The sequence below is a fragment of the Equus caballus genome, chromosome 8 (genome assembly GCF_041296265.1).
Source record: "Equus caballus isolate H_3958 breed thoroughbred chromosome 8, TB-T2T, whole genome shotgun sequence".
NCBI classification, from domain to species: domain Eukaryota; kingdom Metazoa; phylum Chordata; class Mammalia; order Perissodactyla; family Equidae; genus Equus; species Equus caballus.
Genome location: NC_091691.1, coordinates 61,645,096 through 61,671,025, shown reverse-complemented (window position 1 = coordinate 61,671,025; position 25,930 = coordinate 61,645,096). Strand labels below are relative to the sequence as shown.

Below are 25,930 nucleotides of genomic sequence, written 5' to 3'. Positions count from 1 at the left end.
AAATATTTTTTTAACAGTAAAACAAATTTATCAATTGAGCACTTAGTGTAATTTTTCTTTTCCTAATATATATTATTGATAAAACAAATCAGCCATTTAATGTTTACTTCAAAAATATTAACACTGCTATGATATATCCTTTGTGTTCCTAAGTGTGTAATTCTACACTCAAAGTTAAATTATTGGTAGACTGAGCAATAACATTTTACTAGGTGGCAGGGGGAAAAACAGTTCATTCTGATCCAGGGAGAGAACTAATGTGTCTCTTTAGCACTTACCCAAACTACAATGGTTACTGTGATGTCACAGTGGATAAGCATCAGGAGAAAAGGCAAGAACACAGCCCAAGCAGTCCATTTGACAAGAAACCCCCAAAAGACAGGGTTCTTCTCTACTGAAGGGATCTTTCTTCTACAATGAACAGTGAGGGGGCTAATTCAGAATTTACTCTTATTTTTATCCTAGAATTTAGGGAATTTTCCTATCACCTTACAAGCTGATATCTGGTATGTGTAACTTACAAATTTCTATTTCTGTCATTTAATCAACTAGCTCATTCCATTTCTTTCAGTACTTTTTTCATACAGGACTAAAGGTTCAGAAGTAATTTATAAAGGAAATTTGTACAGGAAAACATTCCCAGCCACGTGACTTAAAGGTTACCTTGAAAATATTTGTCTTCATTTGTCTTCTTGAAAGGCCATGTTTACTTAACTTTATATCATGCTCTTTCTCCCACTCACTAAATTTGGTCTAAGTCTGTATTAAGAGCTGCATTATTGTCTGCTGACTTCCAGAGAAACTGCTAAGAACCAAGAAAGAAAGCACTTAGCTGCTTTTAGTCATGATCAACAGTTTGCTCATAAGAGCCTAAAAGGATCAGAAGGAGGCAGAGGAAGGATACAGAAAACCTCTAATAGATCACCACAGGACTTTTGAGCTAGTTTATAGAGAGAACATCAGTAATAGTGACTGACAGGTAAAGCTCATAATTGATGTTGCTATAATTCTAGATGGGGTGTAATAGTATGTATATTTAATGTACGATATCTGTATAAAATTTATGTCACATCCAACTCTAATGCTCCTATAAACTGCTGCACAGGAACAGAAGGAAATGACATTTGTGTTCTCTTTAATCTCTGTCTGGGGCATTAACCTCTGCCTGGAGAACTCTTCTATCCATTTGTCTCTGTATTGGTTTGGGAGTAGTCCCGAGACCAATACGTGGTATTAAATAAATAGGTATTAGCTAGAGATATTTATATAGACATATAGACAAATCTAACTTACTCATTGTTTTTGGATAACATGCTTTTCTGGGGGTAATAATAACAACAGTGGCTACAATTTATAAAATGCTCATTTATGAGGGCATTATCTTATTTAACCGCCAAGGCAAGTATCTTTATCCTTGTTTTACAGTTGAGGAAACTGTGGCCTGGGGAGATTAAGTAAACTGCCCCAGCTCACTCAGCTAGTAAAGAATTAGAACAAAGATTGAAGTGCAGGTATGTCTGGCCACAAAGCCAAAATATGTGAAGAATATTTTTTATCATCATCATGTACATCAATGTTCACTATCAGCCTTGAATGTGCCTTCAATTCTCTCACAGATTATAAGCATCTAGAGGGCAGATTTGTAGCCCAAGGATCACATCAAGGAATGCTCTGGACACTGATGGAGGGGTCATTTACTATAATGAGGCATAATCCCTGCTTTCTAGGTGTTTGGATCCTAGGAGGAATACTCAATCCTGGAGGTGAACATGTCTCAAGTTAAAACAGTGGGGTACATTCTGAGGTAAACAGCAGGATTCTAAAAAGACTCCAGTAACAAAGAAGTAATATCCTATTTTCGATATGATGTGCTTTCAGAGGCTGTTGGGGATGAAGTGAAACATGCAGGGATTTCACTATGAGTTCAGTTTGGTTCTGGGAGTAAACTTAGGTAGAGTGGTTAGGTGAAAGAAGCATGTGGGTTAGTCCCACCTTCTTCATTTCCCAAATGCTTGGCCTCGGACAACTGGCTTAACCTCTCTGCCCTTAGTCTTCTCATACATTAAAAGGGATTAATAATATACATTTAATAGGATTATTATGAGAAACAAAGGGAAAACTTCTTTAAGTTTCCTTACACATAGCCTAAAACATACTAGATGTTCAACAAGTCTTGGCACTCCATTTTTACTCTTTTAAAATCCAACTCAAGAAAAATTTGCTGAGCCTTCTATTATATATCATGCAGCAACTGCAGAACAGATTTTAAAAGTGATTAAGAAACAATCCTCTATAAGCTGGATCAGGGACAGATGTGTAAACAGCCACCTGCAATGTGATTTAAGAAGTGCTGTCTTAGCAGAATGGACAAAGTGGGAACACAAAGAAAGGAACGGCTAATTCTTTCTTTGGGATGTCAGAAATCTTTTGCAGAAACGGTAGAATATCAACCTCTATTTGAAGGTAAGGAAAGAAATGATATGAATTTGCAAAGTTTTCAGTGCAGGTAAGGTTATGTAAGATTGGTCTGTATGACATCCATCCATCTATTCATTCAACATTCATTGAAAGGCTACTATGTGTCAGGCAATGTTACAACATCCAGAGGTCACAAAAATGAGAAGACATGGTGTTTCCTTCAAGGAGCTTACAGTTTAGTGATTGATAGAGGGGATACTTTGTACTTTTATTCTGAAATTATCTATCACTTACTGTTTTGAAAAGTATTAGTAATACTTTATAGTACTTGGGCATATTTGTAAAATTGGTCATTGAGGCCATAACTCAGATCAGTAATAAAGTACAATAGAAATTCTAGAACTGTTGCCATTTTTTCACAATAATTTACATCACAAAGAAAAAATATACCTTGTAAATTTCTATTGTTGGGGGTTTTTTTTTCCCCTTCCTCCTTCCACAAAATTAAGATTTCAGTCCAGGTCAACTTTTTTTTTTTTTTAAAGATTTTATTTTTTCCTTTTTCTCCCCAAAGCCCCCCAGTACATAGTTGTATATTTTCCGTTGTGGGTCCTTCTAGTTGTGGCATGTGGGATGATGCCTCAGCGTGGTTTGATGAGCAGTGCCATGTCCGCGCCCAGGATTCGAACCAACAAAACACTGGGCCGCTTGCAGCGGAGCGCGCGAACTTAACCACTCGGCCACGGGGCCAGCCCCAACTTTTTTTTTTTTTTTTTTTAAGATTTTATTTTTTTCCTTTTTCTCCCCAAAGCCCCCCGGTACATAGTTGTATATTCTTAGTTGTGGGTCCTTCTAGTTGTGGCATGTGGGATGCTGCCTCAGTGTGGCTCCAACAGCTGTGCCATGTCCGCGCCCAGGATTCGAACAGATGAAACACTGGGCTGCCTGCAGCGGAGCACACAGACTTAACCACTCAGGCACGGGGCCAGCCCCTTCTTTTTTTATTTTTAAAGATTTTATTTTTCCTTTTTCTCCCAAAGGCCCCTGGTACATGGTTGTGTAGTTTTAGTTGCGGGTCCTTCTAGTTGTAGCATGTGGGACGCCGCCTCAGCATGGCTTGACGAGTGGTGCCATGTCCGTGCCCAGGATCCAAACCAGCGAAACCCAGGGCTGCCGAAGCAGAGTGCGTGAACTTAATGACTGGCCACAGGGCCGGGCCCCCTAGGTCAACATTGGAGCTTCAACTGTTTGTTCTAGATATACAAACATGCACAAGCTGTCTGCCTTTGAAGAGTTCACAATTTAGTAAGAGTATGAAATCATCTATCTGCACAGATTAGGGTAAAATTTCTTCCCAAGATTTATTTTCTACGAAAAGTTAAGGGGAAAATAATAGAAAGAAAAGAAAAATTTACTAAATCGTTCTTTTAGCAAGCCTGAAGAATCATTTCTATCCTAATTTCCGCAGGCACACAAGAAAATCAAATTAAGTGGTGGATTTATTGCCTGCTTTGTGCATCTTGACATGTTACTTTGTAAACTTAAGTCACTGTTTCCTTGGAACTGTTGGACACAGGCATCTTGTATTTCTTACTAAGAAATTTTATACCAAAGAGACAAAGGAGATTTAGGCAATAAACAAATTGGAATGGCTTAAGTAAACCTGGCGCTCTTCCACAATAAGACAGCTCTCCTGTTTCTCAGGCCAGATTGTATTTTTTGAAAATCCAGCTATCCATTGTTTTTAAGAGACAGCCCTAAAACATAACGGCAAAGAAATATATGAACAAAAATAATGGAAAATTATATATTAGCCAAATATTACCCAAAAGAAAGCTCGTGTAGGATATAAATATCAGGGAAAATAGAGAGAAAGACATATAGAGATAAAGATAGGCAACATAACAGTAAAAGGAACAAACCACCAAAAAGATATGACAACCGTAAACTTTTATGAGGCTAACAAGATAAAACAAAAAAACCAATGCAGTTGCAGGTAGAAATTGACAGATCCACAATCATAGTAGGCAATTTTAACAAATCTATCAGAAAGACATACCAAACAAAAGAGAGTAGGATAGAAAATATTTCCACAATAAAATTAATAAGCTTGCACAAATGAATGAATATGACACCCTGCATTGCACAAATAGAAAATATACATTTTCAAGTATACATGAAACATTTACATAAATTGATTACAAATAAGTCAGAGTCCAATAAATTTTAAAGAACTATCTACTGAACACATTTTCTCACTACAAAGCAACAAAGTAACAAATCAATAATTGAAAAAAACTCCAGATGTTTAGAAAGGTTTTTTTCTTTGTTTGTTTTGTTTCTTTCTTTTTTTTTTCTTGAGGAAGATTAGCCCTGAGCTAACATCTGCCACCAATCCTCCTCTTTTCGCTGAGGAAGACTGGCCCTGAGCTAACATCCATGCCCATCTTCCTCTACTTTATATGTGGGATGCCTGCCACAGCATGGCGTACCAAGCAGTGCCATGTCTGCACCCGGGATCCGAACCGGTGAACCCTGGGCCGCTGAAGCAAAACTTGAGCAGTTAACTGCTGCGCCACAGGGCCAGCCCTAGAAAGTTTTAAATACATTCCTAATAAGTCATCGGTTAAAGAGAGATTCACAATAGAATTTACAAAATATTTAGAACCAAATAGAGCCAAAGTGCATCTTCGAGGGGAATTTAGAGCCTATAGATATAGTCAATAAAAAAAAAAGGATTTAAGATAAATGAGTCAAGAAATCAACTTAAGAGATTAGAAAAAGAACAGAGTAAACCTGAAGAGAGTGAAACATAAAGCAAACATCAGAAATTAGTAAAATAGAAAATAAGTAGATGAGCCAAAACAAAAGGCTGGTTCTCTCGAAACAACTGCAGCTAGCGAATTCATAACTCTCCAGCAAGATTTATTAAGAACTAAAGAGAAAAAGACAACTGACCTATGTTAGCAATTAAAACGAGGACAAAACTCTAGATAGAATATACATTTAACTTAAGGAGACAGAAATAATATTGGTCACCACAGAATTGGAAGCAAGCTGAAAGGTCTATCAATGGAGAATTTCGGACTGTTCATGCAATGAAATATATAATTGTTAGAAAGAAAATTAGAGATTAATGATCAGCATGGGTAAATCTTAAATATATGTTTGGCCAAAAAAGCCAGTTGCAGAATATTTATAAATGTCTCGTTTATATAAATGGTAAAAACAAGCAAAGAAGGACCATATATTACTTATGGGCACATACACAGGTAATAAAAATACGGGAACATTCACGGGGTAACAAAAACCAAAATCAGGGTAAATTAGCACAAGAGAAAGAGGGAATAAGAGAAACAGGATTGGGAATCATGACTGGGAGGGAGGCTTTGTCTGTATCTTTAATATTCTTTTCTTTAAATACGTCTTAAGCAAATAAAGCAAAAAACTAATATTTGTTTAAACTGGGATGTGGGTACACAAGTAGTCATTATATTATTCTCCACACTTTTCTATGTATTTGAAACATTTCATAATAAATTTTTTTAAGTAAAACATTGGTTGAATTATTTAATATTTTGTTCCTTTCAAATCCCCTCTCCTATCTTTCTCCTCCCTACTGCACGTTATAACACAAAGGTCCCAGGTTTACCAGTGAAGGTACCCTTGAAGTTATTAATATACACAAATATTAACATATTTAATAAATATTAATATGTAAATATTAATGTTATGTTTTACACAAATATTAACATATTTCACTCCTACCCATATATCTGAAAAAACTCAAATCTTCTTCCCGTTTCTCAGGAGCTTCCATGGATATTTTGCCTCCTTCTTCCAGTCACTGCCACCAGCCTTTTGAGAGAGGCTTAGCCAGAACACGCAGCTCTACAGGTAACCAAGAGGTAGAGAAGAAGGCCCAAAAGTCACCTTAGGAGGGAAGAGATTTCAGATTGTGATGAGTAAATGACAATTGTGGGTATCTTCTACTTCAACTACTGAGACATCGTCTAATGGTTAAACTCCTGTTTTTAATCTTACCCCACGCTACTCAAGGCATAACACAGGCAAGTTCCCTTGGGATCATTGCCATTGATTGTGCTTCCACCCAATCTGCTCTCTGACCCACAGCCTACAAGTCCCCAGTCCAATCTGCATCCAACTCAGACTTGGAGACGAGTGAGAAAGGTAGAGGATGCTCTCTCCCCATAGCCCATGTAAAACAGGTTTTTCTTCTGAGACAAATGTGGAATTTCAATACCACTGGATGTGGGTCATCTAAAATATAACAAAATCTACTACCAAACAATTCTTTGCAAGTAGTTCAAATCAAACTCTCATACTTCTTTAAATGGTCATCAATTGTTTGTGTTGAGAATTAAAGTTACTTTACACTGCCTTTATAGAGTAAGGTACTTAGCTATAATAATACACTTAATGACAATAACTTCAGTATATCCATTGCAGGCTACTTTTCATTCCTTTCTTGAATCTACGGTAAAACATAAAACAAAGCAATAAAACAAGAGTGAGGCCACTATCCTTAAGCTACTAGAAAAAGCTTGCTTTTAATAACTATTTTAAGGCAGTAGAGTGGCATCTCTTTAGGGCACCAATGGATAGACAAAGGCACATGTAAATTGATGAGTAAGAATATTACCTGGATACAAAAGGATTACTTAAGCTAAATATTATTGAAATGGTGTCTGTTTGACATGCTACTTTATCAAACCCTAAATAAATTGTATTTCTGGAATTTTACCATGTTAAAAAAAAAAGGCTGGAAGAATGACTGTTTTTAAGATGACTTTTACAGCAATCTAGGAAACTCTTAACATTGTTTTACAGTGAAATGCTAACCCAATCTTTCTCAGTATTGTCTGGTGGTGCATAATGTAGCCCATGTTGTTGGACCAGTAAACGTTTCCATTTGATACCAAAGGAAAAATGTGAAATGCTTGTACTTGAGTAATTAAAATGCAGTATTTGTTGGCTTAAATTAGCTTCTATATATGTTTGAAGCAATATCCCCACTGGCGTTTATTACAGATGATTGAAGTAAATTTGATGGGGGTTCTCAAACCAATAATGCATTTCTCAGGAGTAAGGGAAATTTTGCATTCCTGTATCCACTTCCATGCCAGGAAAAAATAAAACTTATTAGCACAAATTTGACTTTATCTTACGATTTTCCTTTCTCTCTTCCTTTTCTCCCCATTCCCTCATAACCCCACTCCCTCATTGTTTTCCCTTGAGGTTTTCTGCTTATCCTTTACTATCCCCACCACCCCCGTAACACAGTTCTTTCCCACTTCCACAGCTCAGTCATTTCCAGCAGGCTTCTTCCTCAGGCAACCACAGCTCTGTCTCATTTGTTCTACCTCTAACTTCTCTTTCCACTTTCCCATTTTCAGGTTTTCTCTCTTACCCCATCTTTTACCTTCTCTCTCACTCTAGTCAGAAAGGTAATAGAGAGGATATTCTCACCTTTACTTCCTGGGGAGCTTGAGATGGATGCACCCCAGAAGATAGTAATCCTATTTCCTTTGTCAGTTTTCATTTTATATGTTGACCATATAAATGTAAAGAAAGCAGAAAAATCCACATTGGCCAACTGCACTTTTCTGTTTCTTTAATCCTGAGAAAGACGGTGTAAACTGCTCACTAAGAAGTTTCCCTGAAAATCAAGGGAAACAAATCCCACATGTGTATCAATGAGACCCAAGAATGCATACTTCAAATAAAAGCAAATTAAACAGGCCAATGTCTATCTCGGCATCAATGAGATTTACTAACAAAAAGAACTCTATTAACTCTTTTTCTGGATGGAATTAGGACTAATACATAAAGGTCAAATGCTTTATCAAGTTACGGCCATCTTCATTCCAGATGTGAGATTTGCTTTCAGACATTACGCAAGCCCAGTGGCAACACTTAGTTTCACAAAATCCTGAAAGCGCGAAGAAGATTCCATCAGGATTTTATATTGTGACATGAAATAAGACTTAAGTAAGTGTTCCTGTCCTCTGCCTCCCACTTCCTGATTTTATCTGACTTGGTGATACTTTTTTTGAAAGCATAATGGGAGATAAATTGATAAGATCCCATTTGTCCTCGATGTCTTTGAGTAAATACAAATAATATTGGATGAATGTATATTAAAAAAAAATTTAAAAGCACTTTCTAGACTCTGAAACAATTTTGAAGTCAATACCTTGGCCTCACTATTAGAAATGTAAAATATTTTAATATTGAAAGTTTGATTCCTTCCTTCCGGAGTATCATTGTACGAAAATATCATCCCCCAAATAAATATGAGAAGCAATTGAAAGCATTATTATGTTTCCTTAAAGAGAGTCATATAACCTAGACTAAGTGAAATAGAAAAGACGTTGAGAAAGACACAGTACACTAATATTTAAATTGTCTAGGGATGGTGATAATTTGTTCTTAAAGATCTCCAAAAAGGAAAACTTGGCAATGTCTTTCCGTGGTCTATACAGAGATTCACCACTTCATGGTAAAATTTCTTCTTAAACTCAATAGGAATCTTCAAATTTTATACTATTACAAATACATTTCTGAGTTTAATATATTTGTGCATAAAACTTCTTTTCTGAGTTAATTTAATTTATTTAGGGCAGTTTCTCCAAATTCAATTGCTGGGTAGGTATTTAAAGCCTCACGAAAAATAGCCAAATGCATATGTGCTCTGCTTCAGTGGCACAGGTTTCGTTCCTGGGCATGGACCTACACCAGTCATCGATGGCCATGCTGTGGCAGTGATCCATATACAAAATAGAGGAAGACTGGCATAGATGTTAGCTCAGGGCGAATCTTCCTCAAGTGAAAAGAGGAAGACTGATAACAGATGTTAGCTCTGGGTGAATCTTCCTCAGCAAAAAAAAAAAAAAAAAAAAAAGGTCAAATGCATAAATAAAGATCATACCAATTTACATTTCCACCAAGATATGAGAAATCCTATTTCATCATATCCTTGACATCGAGACTACTTTTGTGAAAAACACTTTGTATAGGAATAATCTACCAAGGCATTAGCATTTAGCAGGAATTGGTGTTTTCATCTTCCTTTCTTCAGATGGTTTGGAGAGTATAAAACCGTTAGTGTTGTTACCAAGGAGTAGCAGAAGAGCGGGAGAAGGGCAAAAATCCTACTTCATAATTCTGCATCATTTGGATCTGTGTGATCCTCCACATGTTTCACTTTATTTAACAAATCTTTGTTTATCTATTATTATGTTCTTGGCTCTGTTTTAGACTCTAGGAAGCAAAAATTGATTAATACACATTGCTGTTCTCAAGGAGGTTATAGTTATAACTGAACTATTTATCTAAACTGCATATAGCAGAGGTTAAAAGCAATCTATATACTAGCCTATTATAAATCTGGGGAAAAGTCTTCTAAACTCTCTTTCTTGTTGATGTTATTTTTAAATCATTATTTCAACAAACATTTATTAGTACCTGTCATATGCAAGGCACTAACCTGGGAGATGCAAGGGGTTCATAAAAGTATATAAGACATTAAATGTGCCTATAGAGAGACAAATCTCCAGGGGTCCCTAGTGTTTCTGCACATCTTGTGAGCAGAGGATTGATAGCTTTGTAGCTTTTGTTCTGGATCATCTTTTCAAGGATGTTTATACAGTGAACCTTAACAAGTAGCGATAACGTCTCCCTTTGGATAAGAGGGCAGTTTCAGTAAGGTCCAGTATAATAAAAATGTCTCCCTCTGGGGAAAAGTTGGGTCAAGTTTGCTTGTTAAAGATTTAGTTCCCTGATCTCAGGGTTTCTTAGCTATAACACAAACATACCGTGTGTGCAGCATCCACCTGGGCCACTCTGAGTCACCCCCATGAGACTTGGGGGACAAAGAGAACTGATGTGAACACGAAGTTTATGCTACCTGATGTGCTAAGAGTAATAAATCCTTCATCTCTGATCCAGAAGTCTCCAGGCTTCTGCCAGCGTCCATGAAACTGTGGCAGGCTAACTTGTAAGCTTGCAAGTAGGTAAAATCTTAGACCTTCACAGTTCTTGACAGTGCCATCAAGAAATTTACTATCTGATAAGGAGTTTAAGAAAAGCACACTGATAATGATAACATGTTATAATTGTGGTAATAGTTACCCAAAATATTATAAAGAAGGATAAAATTGATTCTGACCAAGAGACAGTTTCATATATGAAGTTAAGGTGAGGAAATATGGGAAAATGAAAGCATAAAAAATTATAATCCTATTTCTATTTCTCTGACCACTCTTTCTCAGTATCTTCTGCTGGGTCCTCCTCTATCGTTGGAATTCCCCAAGATTCTATTGTCCCACTTGTGTTTGCAACCTATGTCCTTTCTTAGGAAATTTTATCCATTCATATGACTTCAGCTTCCAAATATTCATCTCTGTCCCTAATTTCTTTCCAAGCTCCAGAACTCTTTTTCCAATTGTTTACTTCACATCTGGATATGTAACAGGTGATTCAAATTTAACATGGGCAAAATTGAGCCCATTCTCTCTCTTCCTGACATACTCTCTAGTCTCTTCCTCCCCCAACTCTTTAAAAGAATAATCGTTCCCTGGGCTTCAAGAAAGAAATCCATAAGGAATTCTCATCAGTAAGCAGGAATGCTATCAGAGTAAAGAAAGCCCATTTAATATATCAGCCTGATATAAACTATGTGGCTAGAGTCTCTTAAGTGTTGATACTGTCAATAACGACTCACTTTCACCTGGGAGCTGTCCTGTCCTTTCAAAGTGACTTTGTTTTATCTCGACTCAGATCTAGTATCAGTTGACTTGATAGTTCAATACTATATTCTTATTTCAAAGTTCTTGTTGGCTCCTTATAATTGTCCCTGTGTGCTAACTATATGTCCACCCAAAGTGGATTCTACTCAGTTACCTCTGCTTGGTGTCCAGTGGATTTATCACCATTTTTGGAGAGTTGATTCACCCCATTAAGTGAATTAATACACAAGTTCTGAGGATTTTTACCTCCTTGATAAATATCTTCTATCTGTCCCCTAATTTCCACCTCTGGGAATACACTGTCCTGATTCAACTCTTGATCACCTATTGTTACCTTCTTCTACTTTTTTTTTTTTTAAAGATTGGCACCTGAGCTAACAACTGTTGCCAATCTTTTTCTTTTCCTGCTTTTTTCTCCCCAAATCCCCCCAGTACATAGTTGTATATTTTAGTTGCGTGTCCTTCTAGTTGTGGCACGTACTTCTACTATTCTTTTACTTTTTCTACTTGTCCTCGGTCTCTTCAGTCTGAACCTCTTTAATCTATCTTATATACTCTTTCCAAAACACTCTTTTCAAAATTCAAATCTGACCAACAAATTCCCTGCTTAAGACCCGCCGTAGTTCCCATCATTAACACTACATGTCACTTATTATAAGTCCTTTAAGATAAAGTTCGGCCTCCTTCATTGGACAGACAAATCTCTCCATGATTGGAATCCTGTCTAACTCTTCAGTCTCATCTCAGACACATTCTACCTCAAATCTCAAGATATAGCAAAACCAAACTGATTATACTTCCTCCCATACAATATGTTGCTTCTTGCCACCATGCTATTTCTCACACTGTTGCTTTTCCCTAGTGTTCACTTCCTAGTCCTCTCCCCATGTCCTATTCTTGACTTGGCAAATTAGTTCTATTTCATGCTTCTCTAGTTGGTCATCTCCTCAAAGTCTGTGATGTTCTCATCCAATTCCTTGCCAACTAAGAGGTTCTCTTCGTAGTCTCAAAATACCATGACATATCTCTAACTCTTACCACACTGGATTGTAATTACATTTTTTAACTGAGTTTCTTGCTGTCCTACTAGATTAAAACACTTGAGAGCAAGAACTCATCTTTCCATCCCTATTCACTTGAATGTGCCCGGCACATAAGTATTTAATAAATATTTATTGAGTGAGTGGATATGTGTATGAATAAATGAATGAATGAAGAGTGGGAGATAAGTTATGAACATTTACATAGCAATTTAATCAAAGTACATCTGAAATTTTAATGAATGTATAAATGGATATACTATACTATGGTTCTCTTCTGAAAGGGCATTAGTTAATAAACATATCAACAATAGGATAAATTTGGCTGTTGGTCCCATAATTATTATAAATATTTTCTTTTCCTTCTGCTAAATTCCTGATAAGTTAGACATGTGATAGATAAATTGGAACATAGTCAATTTTTTCAAATTGGTATTTCAGCCTCTTTTTAAATGACAAATGCAAAGCATTTATAAAACTAGGGTATATAAAGAGCAAAGTTTATATTAATATTACTTATCTTTGCTTACTTTTTTCTTCTTCCTCTCTGTCTTCCTCCTCCTCTTTCTCTTCTTCTTCGTGAGTTCATTCCTAAGTATATCCATTTTTAAAAACATGAAAAATAACTGAGTCCTTGGAAAAGACCGATGGTATCCAGTTTAGTGTGCTCTGAAGCCCTTGGCAGGGAAGGAAAAAGAAAGTGCAGAGAATAGATGATATATAATGATAAAATATTTGGAAAACAGCTGGTAGGACTTTAAAATGTTACAAATGAAGTAGTGAAAGAAATAAAGATATTTTAATTATCTGAGAAATAAAAATAATGCAAGATAAATGTATTTCAAAATAGAATTTCGATGGAAGTTTGGGAAGAAGAGCAGAGATGTATCTCATAAGTCCAGAGTGAGAACCTCTGATGGGACCTATAGAGAGTTTGCATAATCATTCTAATGGTACCATCTTCCACTGCATTTGCTTGAATAGTTTAGAACAAAGTGGAACTCAAAGGTCTTTCCCCTCTATGACTCCCTAGTGTCTATTTAAGTGTAGTGCGATTTTGAGGGTAGAACAACTTAAGCTAGATATGTTTATTTCACTATAGATTTAATGGTGTGGATGAAAAAAATTAAAGGCATTTATTTATCTGTAACAATAAAGTCAAGAATTGGAAAAAATTACAAGCTCAAGATGATTTTGTAGAGGAAATAGAAATGTAGATCTGGAACAGAAGCATAGCCTTTACATTGCATTTTAATCAAAGTACATTTAAAATTTTAATGAATAATTATACATATAAATATTCTGCTGTTTCTTATCTTGACATTCAATAGTCTCTTACTGCACTTCAGTATTTTGTCTGATAATTTTCTTGTTAATTCAGTCTCCTCAGATATCTTCAAATATTTTTCTTCTACTTATAGATGTCCTTGCTAAATTTAGGAAGACTGTTTTATCCAGGTTCATGCATCTATTATTAAATATTCTTGCCTATTCATAGAATCACATGGACCAATTGCTAACTAAATTCAATTTTTGTTACTTCTTAATACTTGTTCAAATATTTTTAAAACCTTTGCCTAACTATGTAAAAATGAAAGATAATGTAGAATCTTTAGTTTTCAAGCAATGAAAGTGAAAATTCATACATTTCTTAAAAGTAAACTGGCAGTATGCATCAAAAGCCTTAAAAAAAGGTTCATAACTTCTAATTCAGCAATTCCCCATATGGGAATTTATATTAAGGGGGATAATCATGGATATACTCAAAGATTACCTACAAGGATAGTCATGAAGGCATTATCAGTAACAGAAAAAATATAAACAATAAAAACATCAAATCAGAAAGAGCTGGATAAATTATGTTATATCTTTCTGACGGAATACCATACAGTCATTTAAAAATCACGTTTTGGAACACATATCGACATAAGAAAATGTTCACAATATATTGTTAAGTGAGAAAGGTAGACAACAAAAATCATATTATAGGTTGGTCCAAATTAAATAGACACACACATACATATCCACTATAAGTGGAATATACACCAAATGTGAAGAGTGACAAATAGGTAACTCAGGTTGATGGAATTACAGATCACATTTTTTCTTTATTGGATTTTTCTATATTTAAAAAATTTTATACAATAGACATTTTTAAACGCCATTTGGGGGAATTTTTAAATTTGTTTCTGAGGTGGGGGAAGGCATAAACTCTTTAAGAAGTAGGTTTGGGAGTGAATAGAAAATCTACTAGAGAAGTTAAGTATAATCTTAAGCAATTCTAAGCAAACTAACATGAAGCACTCTAACCTTCATAGACCAGAAACCTGAGGAACGAGAATGGGCAGGGAGGAAAAACACATCCAATTTGGACCAGGATAGTCATGTGTCCAGGAGAGATGCCCAGCGTAACCAGGATCTCCGCCTTTCTCTTTTCACTGCTTACTACAAAAAAGAGGTGCAAACACATCTGATGGCCTTTCTTTAGAGGATTTGTCGGCAGGGAGCTAAAAATCTCATTACGTTTCTAGGTAGAGGCTTAAAAATGAAGGCTATCTATACTGCCTCTGAAGCTTCAAATCATCAGAACTACAACAACAAACTTGAATAAATCCTGTGAAGATTTTTGGCACTAATAAATAATAATATTAATTATTATTTTGGCATTACTAAAAACAAAATGAAAGGTTTTCTACCTGTGCTTTATCACATTAAATAGATACATTTATTAAGAAAAATCTAAATCATGGCATGAACCATAGACTCTTTTAGACGGAAGAACCTTAGCTTATCTACTTATTATACATGATATAGCCAATTAAGCCATCTCTTTCTTTAACCAACATTTTAAATGTATTATTAAAACTATTAATTTATGAAAAATGAATAATTAGTGATTAGATACTAATTGTGTTTTATTTTAGTAAATTATTTCTTGAAACTGAGGAATTGTATAGCTAACCTATGACTCATTTACCCACTCCCTTGGAAAGCCTTGCCCATAATTTACAAAACCACACCAGACCCAGGACTACTACTTATTACTAGTAGCTTCTCAAACTGAGACCTTGTGTTTGGTTGGCTTGAAAAACACCATCTACAAAGAGCTAGCTTCTTCATAAACCCAAATCTATAACCCATAAAGTTATACATACACATATGATGATTTTGGTAAATCAATAGTTATCATTTGCTTTTTTATTTCTGATTATTCTTATATTTTAGGAACTCCTACAACTTCAGCCATAATATTCTCTGTTTTGCTGAACTGTAAACACCAGGAACTATTATTTAGAATAGTGGTTTTAATACTGTAGGTTGTATTATAGACTGTGAAATAAAACTAGTGGGTCACAACTAACGCTAAAAAAATTAAACATAAAAGAATAGATTAAAAGATCAGAATGCAGTATACATTGGAAGTACACAAATTAGTACTATTTTTACAACTTTTGTTTCAGTTATACTTTTATGTGTGTACCGGGGTGTAATGTGATGCTTATTTTTCAATGGGGATATGCTGTATATTGTTTTGAAAAGCAAACATGCTCCATGAAATCTAATTTTCAACTTGGAATATTTTTCCTTAATATTGCTATATTTGCACTGTGATTTTTGTATTATGTGATGATGTGCTTAAGAAAGGCATATCTATATCAAGAGCCAGAAAGGAAAAGACAAGAAGTAAATTGCTGGATATGTTTTCAAATCCTTCCTGAAAGTACCCCTATGGTATATGCTTCTTTATGGTACTTCATTCATCTTTTGTCTCTCTCTTTCTCTATCTGTGCAGAGGTAGATAAATATAGATAGAGATAGAGAGAGCCTTCTAGGTGCCAGGTGCTGGGGATGCAAAGATAATAAAACGAGCCCCTCTGAGGGTAAAGTTCTAGTCAGGGAGACCACATATAAGCTAACAAACACAAATTAACAATATGCTGACAGTTTTAAGAAGTGTTGTAGCTCATGGTCTAGAGGTATATCTCCAGTTGAGTGACAGAAGCACAGAACTTGATTTCAACGAAATTCAAATTTTCAGATGAATGAAAAGAATTGGGAGCCAATCTAATAGCAAGCCTTGTTGTATGGGATTGAAACCTCAAAACTCTTGAAAATGTCTAGACTTGATGAATATTAATTGTTTATCATCAAGAGATGCCGTGACCTATGAAATAATATAGAGTGAGAGGGTGACTCAGCCCATTGATTACTTACTTCAACAAACATTAATTGAGCACTTCCCATGTGGGAGGCATGGGAAAAGGAGCCAGAGAAACAAAGGGGAATAAAATACACTTTCGGTGGCCACAGTTAATTGCTGTCTAGTAGGGAAAGCTAATGTGAAAATAGATAATGTCATAGAGCAATAAGCACAATTAGAAGGGGGTATGCCAAGTACAATGGGGACACAGGAAGAGGAGTGCTCACTTCCTTAGATGAGACACAGCATTTGGCAGAATACAAGTACTAGAGCTGGAATGGGAGTTTTCCAGGAAGAGAAAGGCAGCAAGGCATTCCGAGGTGAGAGAACCACCTCAAGGGCATGCATTATCAGCATGGCACATTGGAACAACTACGAGAAGGTACTACTACTAAATTCTAGGGTGTCAGAGGGTAGTCAACTGAAATGAGGCTGGGGAGCCAGATCCTGCCACACAAGGGAAGAACTTTTTATATTATACAGAGGGTTTTACACTTTATTCAGCAGACAATGAGGATACACATTTTGGACAATGTTTTAGCCAAGGTTTTAAGTTAACTCTGGTGACAGCATGGAAATTAATTCAAAGGGAAAAGAGCTCAGAGACTCAGAAAACCACTGGGGCTGTGAACTTTGCTATCGCACTTGACTGCTAGCATATTATGTGACCCAGGACACTCTGATATGAAGTAAACCAACATGTAATATTTTTATCTTGCAAAACTGATAATGCAGAGAATTAACAAGTTATGTATGTATAAACAGGAGTTCCACAGTTAGGAAGCCATGAAGTGGCCCTCATAGGAGTCCTATAGTATCGTATCCCTGATTCACCTTGGACTTATCAACATCATTAGATCAGCATATGAATAGTCACCAGGTTCACTGCCCAGATCTGCTGGGTAGCAGGGCTGGCTCACTGTGGAATAAGTTAACCCCACAGACTCTAGATTTGGGGAATGAGGTCTCACAGCTGGGAGTAGGTACCTGGGTTTCCCATTTGAGGAATATTCCTCTACTCCTTGCCTGATATAATTATTCATCTAAAATCTAATCATTTCCTCACAGCTCCATTTCTCTCTTCATGTTTTCTCTAAATTTTGTCCCTTCAAACCAAAGACACCTTTTAATAATAATGGCAAATAATTCCACAGCACTTCCTATGTGTCAGGTGCTATTCTAAATGCTCAATGTATATTAAATGACTAAATTCTCATAGCAACCCTATGAAGTGAGAACTATTATTTTCATCCTTATCTATTTGTACTGCTATAACAGAATACAATAGGCTGAGTGGCTTATTAGCATCAGAAATTTATTTCTCACTGTTCTGGAGGCTGGTAAGTCCAAGATCAAGGCGCTGGCAGATTCTGTGTCTAGTGAGAGCAACTTCCTGGTTCACAGAACTAATCACCTCCCAAAGGCTCTACCTCCAAATACCATTACTTTGGGGATCAGGTTTTGTGGAAATTAATAAAGGGAAGCCTCATTTAAAATGGCGGCAGGAGGCCAGAAGGGGGAGCTCCCACTCAGTATCACTCCAGGTCAATTACAGGAAAGGTCAATTATAGACCCTAACAGAAGTCCCTAACAAGAATCATTGATTACAGGAAGAAATGTACTTGCATCCCAAACACTATCCCAGCAACGCACCCAATGAAAAACCATCATCACCCTGAACTCTTGCTTTTCTCCAGTGGACTTTCATTCAAAACAACCCCTCTCAATTTCCTCCTTTTTCTCTATAAAATAATGTTCCTCTCCCTTGTTTGTTGGATTTGCCTATGGTCTGCTATAGCATGTACGTTCTGAATTGCAATTCTTTGGCTATTCCTAAATAAACTTGTTTTGGTGGTAAAATAACGGGATATTTTATTTTTAAGGTTGATAGTTTCAACATCAGAATTTTCGGGGGACACAAACATTCAGTCTACAGCAATTATCCTCATTTTTCAGAGGAAATAGCAAGTTGCCCAAGATTCTAAATAGCAGCAGAGGCACTAATCAAACCCAAGCCATCTGGCTCTGGAGTGGGTATTTTTAATCACCATGATGTGCTGCCTCCCACAAATCTCAATTTTAAAAGGTACTCAGGAGGAACAAGAGACCGGTACATGAAATTTTCCTTTACAGAAAACTTTTCTTGGATATTCCCTTTATAATAAACTACAAAATCCTATAAGTTTGCCCCCACATCCAGTTATGCTTTTTTTTTTTAAAGATTGGCATCTGAGCTAACATCTGTTCCCAATCTTCTTTTTTTTTTCTTCTTCTCCCCAAAGCCCCCCAGTATATAGTTGTACATTCTAGTTGTGAATGCCTCTGGTTGTGCTATGTGGGACGCTGCCTCAGCGTGGCCTGATGAGCGGTGCCACGGCCGCGCCCAGGATCCGAACCTGCAAAACCCTGGGCCGGTGAAGTGGAGCACATGAACTTAACCATGTGTTATTCTTTTATATACATGGTTTGCATTGGTCCAACCACCGTCAGAAATACATCTCCTCGTAGCATGTTTGGGAGTGCAGTTCAGCCAGACTGAAAGATTACCCTTCTTAGCTGATGTTTCTTACAGTTTACCCAAAATTCTGTGTCTCATAGATAAAATCTCTGTAGGAGTTCCATCAGGACAGGAGACTTACATAAGAATTTGTAGTTCATTGAAATGTCTACCCTTTAATACTCAAAATTAAAAAGAAACCTTTTCTGCAAGGTCAGCAATAAGAGCAAATCTAATGTAAGTCCTTTATTGATTAAAAAAAGTTGATTGCATTAATCTTTTTACTTTGTATCTTGTCTTTAGGTCATAAGTCACCAACTCTTCCGTGAGAGGGAACTACTTCTATTCCCTGAAGCTTTTAAAGAGGCTATAATAGCAGTAGAAAGTTATTTTTTAAAAATCAATCTACCATATAAGGCTTTAGGATCTACTTACTGGTTGAAAGACCCCTGACCCTGCCCATTCTTAAATGGTTCCTATATCGCTTTTGGAGTCTGAGCTTTAGTTTCAGAAATGATTAATTATTTAAATAGAAAAAATTGGTTGGCACTTAGCCCCTTACGACTTTTAAAAATTCTTCATGTGAGCAAATCTTAGAACTTTATAGACGTGTGATTCTGAGTAAAATATATACGAAAATGTTTCCCACTTTTTTTTTTTTTACTTTTTTGAAAAATTAACATGAATGACACAAAGGTCAAAACTTTCAGCAAAAGAATTTTGTGAAAATTATCGCCAGTGCTTCAAAGTGAGTGGACAAGGAAGGCGAGCGTGGAAGAATCTGTTTTCCTTCCATGGAGGTGTTTATTCGTTGGCACAGACCTAAGTCAGCCCACTGAAAGGCAAGCAGGATGTTTTTAAGTCCCCTTGGGCGGGTGAAGCAGGTGCTGGTTCTGCCTTATCATGCACTGAACTATGAATACGTGTTGAAAAATAGAAAGAGTTGATATGCAACGCTTTCACCTGGCAACCACTCACCTCTGCTAGTATAAAATAATGCTAAAAAAAGATTAGCACACAAAAGTCAGGATATGCCTAAAGAAACAGGCATCTCACAGCCCCCTTACATTCTGAGCTCTGTCCGCAGTGAGCAGGCCATGCTCAACACTGGGGGAAACAGAACGATTTATCAGGGAAACCGAACTGTGGGTTTGAATCCTAGCAGGACCATCTACAAGTTGTGTAACCTTGCCAAATTACCTAATCTAGAAAACGGGAATTATCCCAACCTTTAAAATCGAGAGAACTGAGAAAAGTACGTGAAAACAGCTGGCCTCAGTAGGCTCCCAGTAACCTAGCTTGCCCTTTCCCTTGGCGTGTCTAGGGCGGTTGGCGGCCTCATGCCCCGCGGACTCCCGCAGCTGGTTCACACAACGAAGGTACCAAACCCAACGGACACCTTCCCTTATGTGGGTACCGATCACTCATCCCCTTTCTCCTTCTCGGTGCTTCGGCCTTTTTCATTCTGCCTAGCCACCGAAGTCTAGACTGGTAGGATTCACTTCCAGCTCGCTTTGTAGAGTTGTAGGGTTGGGGAGAAATGTCTGTGGCACTCGCAAGAGATGAGCACCAAATAGGTCTCTTCCGTGCCCCTTATTAGCAACTCCGGAGCCAAAGCAGGGAGGAGGAGGGGAGGTGGCCCGAATCTGCGACCACGGGAATGCCTCCTGCGCCCGCTCTGCTCCTCCGGGGCTCCGGGCAGGGCCTCGGGCTGGGAAGGCGGCTGCAGGGCGCCCGAGCGGTCGGACGGGGGAGCGAGAGGTAAAGCTTGCGGAGCGCGCCGAGCCGCCGGCGCCGCGGCTGGGAACCCGCGGCCGCGCCGAGCCCGCCGGGCCTGGGAGGCGGAGGCCGCGCGGGAGGCGGGGCAGCGGCGCCGGGGGGCGGGGGCGGGGGCGGTGTCTCCCCGCGCCGCGCAGGCGTTGCTCGCACCTTGTTGATTAGTCAGTGCTGGGAGCGCTGCTATGGCGCTTCTCAGACTCGGGGCTCCTCCTCACACGCTCGAGGCGGAGGGAAGGAGGGGAAAGAGGAGGAGGAGGCGAGCGGGCGGCCGCCGCAGCTGCAGAGCCGGGGCAAGAGGAGGCGGCGGAGCGGGAGCCGCCGCAGCCACCCGGGCCGCCGCCGCCCGCAGCCACACGGCTGCTGCGAGTGCTCTCGGGGCTTGAGGGCGCGCGGGGCGCCCCGGCCATGCCCCGCCGCGGCAGCTGAGCCGGGCGCGGGCCCCCTCCCTCCCTCCGTCCCGGCCCTCAGCCGCCGCGCCCCCGGGCTGCCGGCGGCCGGAGTGCCCGGTGCCTCCCGCGCGCCCCAGACCGCGAGCGGGAGCAGCGGCGGCCGCCGAGGCGCGGGTGGTGCCGGCGGCGGGAGCTCGGGGCTGCAGGAGGCGGGGAAGATGGACCCGGCGCCCTCGCTGGGCTGCAGCCTCAAGGATGTGAAGTGGAGCTCGGTGGCCGTTCCGCTCGACCTGCTGGTCAGCACTTACCGGCTGCCCCAGATCGCGCGGCTGGACAGCGGTGAGTCCCGGCCGGGCCGCCGGCGCAGGGCAGAAGGGCGCGGACCGCAGGCTCAGCGCGGCGGTGCGCGCGGGGCTCGGCAGGGTGGGACCCGGTGAGGAGTGGGCTCCCCCCGCCCCACCCCACCCCACTCCACCCCTGGAGTTGGCCGGAACGACTGCCGCAGCCCTGGCGCGTTGCTCTCAACTCCCCCCAGCAGCAGCTAGAGATGTGAAAATCAGAGCCCTTGCAGTGTAATTTAAAAGGACGCCTAAAAAAAAAATCACCATAGGGGAAACCTCTGCAGATAGTAATCTTGAAGGCGAGCGGTCTCTTCCCACCCGCCTGCAAGAATTACTCAACCTAGGAAACCCCGAAGAGTTATCTTTAGGCAACTTTCTTACAAAATAATTGTGCTTTGGGTGGCATCTTTGTTTTGGATGCTCTCCTCCCCCTTCCCCCACAAGAAGCTGCAGATTTAAGAGGAAAAGCTCCTGGGTGACCAATGAAAGGGATCACATTTCTCAGAGACCTTTTATTACAGCTTGTCTGTTTTGTTTAACCGAACTGAAAGTAATTTAGGGCTGTGTGTAGAAAACGTTTTTAGCAGAAGTGATGGTATGCTTAAGGTTAATTATTAGCTTCGCGCATTTCCAGCCTGGAAAAAATTTAAGTCACCAAAACCTATATTGACTCGGAACCTGAGCTCAGAACTAAGAAATGCTTGGATTTCCTGAAACTGACCACCAGAAACCAAGCAAACATCCCCCAGCCGTTGGTTCTGCAGTGTGACATCTGCAAACAAGTAGATAGATGGGCGTACTGGCTAGCAAGTAGACACCTTCAGTCTGAGAGTTGTGACATGTAAGGTGACAATTTAGGTGTGTTTTGTCTTCTCTTGTGTTTTCACAATAACTTCAGCTGATTTTTGGCTTTACGTGATTTCAGACTGTTTGCAGAAACGAGCTTGCTCTGCTGTGGGGCTGCTGGAATCACCTGGGCCCAGGCTGGCAGGCAAGCAGATAGAGCTGGGGTCACACAGGCCAAGTCAGAAGAGCCCTGAAGAGAAAGATGTCCTTTCAAGTCAGAAGGGATTGGGTTACTCCTTTTCTGGAGTACAAGAGTGTGTAACGTGAGCTGTATAAATGTCCAAAGGCATTTTATTCTGTTTCTTGTCTGTGGGGTTAGATTAGACGTTTGAAGTACTGATTCAAAAAATAAATGGAGGAAAGTTCATGAAAGCTGGAAAACAGTCTTGGCATGCTTGCTTGCCTTGTTTGCTTGGTGGTGGTCGTGGTGGGCACTAGTAATGAAGTGCAAATGAATCGAAGGAGAGACAAGTGGTGTGTTGAGGCATTTGTGCTTAGAGTGGGACAGAAAGGGTTTTGTGCTTTAAATGTATCTGCAGATCTGAATCAGAGAGAGAGTGGGATCACGCAAGTATTTACAATGTTTCGTTTCCTCTTCCACTGTGCAAAATTGTGTATATTGGAAGGTTATGAGTCCTCACCTTTTCTGACCTTCTCTCATCTCTGCACGCTCTGCCAAAACTTCCTAGCTAAGCAGAGAACATTGGTGCATGGTGTAAAATTCACCCAAAAGCTTCATTAAACTGAAAGTTTAAAGAGGCTAAGTATCAGTTGCAGATGTAACTTTTAGCTTTATTATCCACTTTGCATATCCCTGCCATTCATAAAAAGGATCTGAATCAGCAGTGTAGTCATCCCACACTTCTTTTTAAAATTAGCATGTGGGTAGCAAGTCTTAACACTGTGTCCTTTCAAGCTGTGGAATGGATTTTGATCCCTGTGTAATTCCAATTCTTTATTGTAAATTTTCTCTTCTTACCACTTGAGAATCACAATGGCGCACACAAATTTGGAATCATAGCCAAATACTGCTTTATACCTTGCTTCTTTCACTTACTAATCCCATCTTATTTAAATACTTTTGATTTTAATAGCTGCATAATATTCCATGGGATGGCTATGTGATCTAGTCCTCTACGGGGGACATCAGGCTGCTTTATTTTTTACTACTATAAGTTGTGATATAATGAACACTCTTGTACATAAATCTGTTTGTTTGAGTTAGGCTATATTCCTGCCTTGCTGAATAAGCATGTTAATCCTTTTTAAGTCCTGGATATATATTGTAAAATTGCTTTAGAAACTAAAGGTGGTACTCATTTACACAAACAGAAGAATTGTGGGAGTACCACTCTCCCCACAGCCTTACAATATTATCTTCAAAAAGAAAGAAACAACCAACAAACTTTGCTGATTTGTTGAGGAGAAAGTGTTAGCTTACCAATTAAATTTGGATAGACTTTGAATGAGTCGATCATAGATTCCATGCTTATTTTTAAACATGTTTCACAGCAATGCTTAGAACATGTTAAGGCCATGCCACCATATTTATAAATGCTGTGTGAAACCTCCAGTTTTGTGTGGTCCTCATCCTGTGTATATCCTTTTGCCGGTTTTAGTAGTGAAGGTACATTTTACACACAGACACCCTATACTTAGACATGAAAGGCAGTCATTTTCCAAATCACTTGTTTTAAAAGAGACTAGAAAGAAATTGAAAAACATGCCACTGGTTGACATTATGCCAGGAGAAAACTACTGGCTAATTTTAAGCAATCATTAAGGAACGTTAACATCTAATTTCATAACTCTTGATTATTGAATGCCTACTATGTGTTGGTACATTTCTCAGTGATTGATGTGTATTGTCTCAAATCCCCAGCATCCTGTTTTAAGGACTTTGGGAACCTGAGATTCAGAAAATTGAGTGACATGTGTAGCAAATGGTGGAGTGGAATCTTCAGCTGACTTTCTGACTCTAAAGACAGACGTTTTCTCTTAAACTGTACTACCTCCTTATACTAAATGGGAGTAGATTTAGAGTAGGTCTGATGTCTGCTCTAAATAGCCTCACTGTCTCTGAGAGCTTGAGGACCAGAAAGTCAATATTTTTAAAACAGTGTAGACACTGAATTAAGTGCTGGTCTCATCCATCATATTTAGGCGTCTTTCTACTTCCCAGAGGAGTAGCTGAAAAGAGGTAAGAAGCAATGGGGAAGAAGAGAGGATGGAATCAAGGAAGGGAAAAAGTGGAGTCTGAGGGCTTAGAGTATGTAGATGTGTCTGAGATTACTCCTCAGTACACTTGCTGTGCTTAAAATATTAACTACACAGTAAGTAAAGAACTCTCCAGTTCTTTGCATTATGCATGTCACTCATGAAATGCCAGTCAGATAGACACATTCAGTATTACATCTCTAATGGTGAAATTTGTCATTGTATGATAAGAGAAATACAAAATTAGTGAGTCTTTATGTCAGATGTCTCATGAATCTTTCTGGAGAATTCAAAGAAGAGTACTCTAGCCATTCCCCTCAGTAAGATGCATCTCGGTCAGCCGAGGTTTAAGTCAGCAGTGCAATTAAGATTGGATATTTAACCTGATCATCAATCTTAGAAATGGTTGGCTGTAGAACCAGGTTCAACAAATGTGTTTATGACTTAGAGGACAATGCTAATACCCACCCCATCTCCAGCCATTCTCACTCAAAACTAGATGGGTGAGACATTGTTCATTCTCTGTCTATTCAGTATTTTTCTTGGAAAGGCTTCGACAGGTTGGTCTACACCAGTGTTCTTCCAACTTTTTTGCTCCTGTAACTCCTAAGAGTTTCTGTAAATCTCTGTACTCTATGCACATCTTTAAGCTAACTGTTGGGGCCGGCTCCTTGTCTGAGTGGTTAAGTTCGCACGCTCCGCTGCGGCAGCCCAGGGTTCGGATCCTGGGCGCGGACATGGCACCGCTCGTCAGGCCACGTTGAGGTGGCGTCCCACATCCCACAACTAGAAGGCCCTGCAACTAAGATATACAACTGTGTACCAGGGGGGTTTGGGAAATAAAGCAGAAAAAAAAAGATTGGCAACAGTTGTTAGCCCAGGTGCCAATCCTTAAAAAAAAAAAAGGAAGATTGGCAACAGTTGTTAGCCTAGGTGCCAATCTTTAAAAAAGTAAAAAATTAAGCTAACTGTTAAGTTTTTCAACCTAAATTTAAGTAGTTGCAAAAGATTTCATTTTTCAGCATATTGTAAATATTGGTCTTTTAAATTGTTACATTGTTTAAAAACCTCTAGTAGGGTCCATGTTTGGTTCCCAGTATCATTCATTTTTTTTCTATTTTATTTTTTATTAAGGCTATGATAGTTTACAACCTTGTGAAATTTCAGTTGTACATTATTATTTGTCACTCATATTATAGGTGCACCACTTCACCCTTTGTGTCCACCCCTCTTCCCCCCTTTCTCCTGGTGACCGCTAATCTGTTCTCTTTGTCCATGTGTTTATTTATCTTCCACATATGTGTGGAGTCATACAAAGATTGTCTTTGTCTGTCTGTCTGATTTCAGTTAACATAATACCCTCAAGGTCCATCCATGTTGTAAATGGGATGATTTTCCTTTTTTATGGCTGAGTAGTATTCCATTGTGTAT

General features: G+C 38.9%; 1 protein-coding gene across 4 annotated transcripts in view; it reads left to right on the top strand.

Annotated features, from left to right (window-relative positions):
- Window positions 1–350: 350 nt before the first annotated feature.
- Window positions 351–25,930, top strand: part of GAREM1 (GRB2 associated regulator of MAPK1 subtype 1) — a 209,092-nt gene continuing 183,512 nt past the window's right edge. For 2 of the 4 annotated variants that reach the window (XM_070275609.1, XM_023647616.2), the window contains exons 1-2: window positions 351–506; window positions 6,229–6,315. In XM_070275609.1, coding sequence (XP_070131710.1) covers window positions 6,237–6,315 — 79 coding nt within the window. In that variant the 5' untranslated portion in view covers window positions 351–506; window positions 6,229–6,236. Of the gene's footprint in view, window positions 507–6,228; window positions 6,316–20,861; window positions 21,435–25,930 lie in introns of those variants that run through there. The other 2 variants (XM_001496712.7, XM_005612821.4) reach the window with 2 other exon arrangements.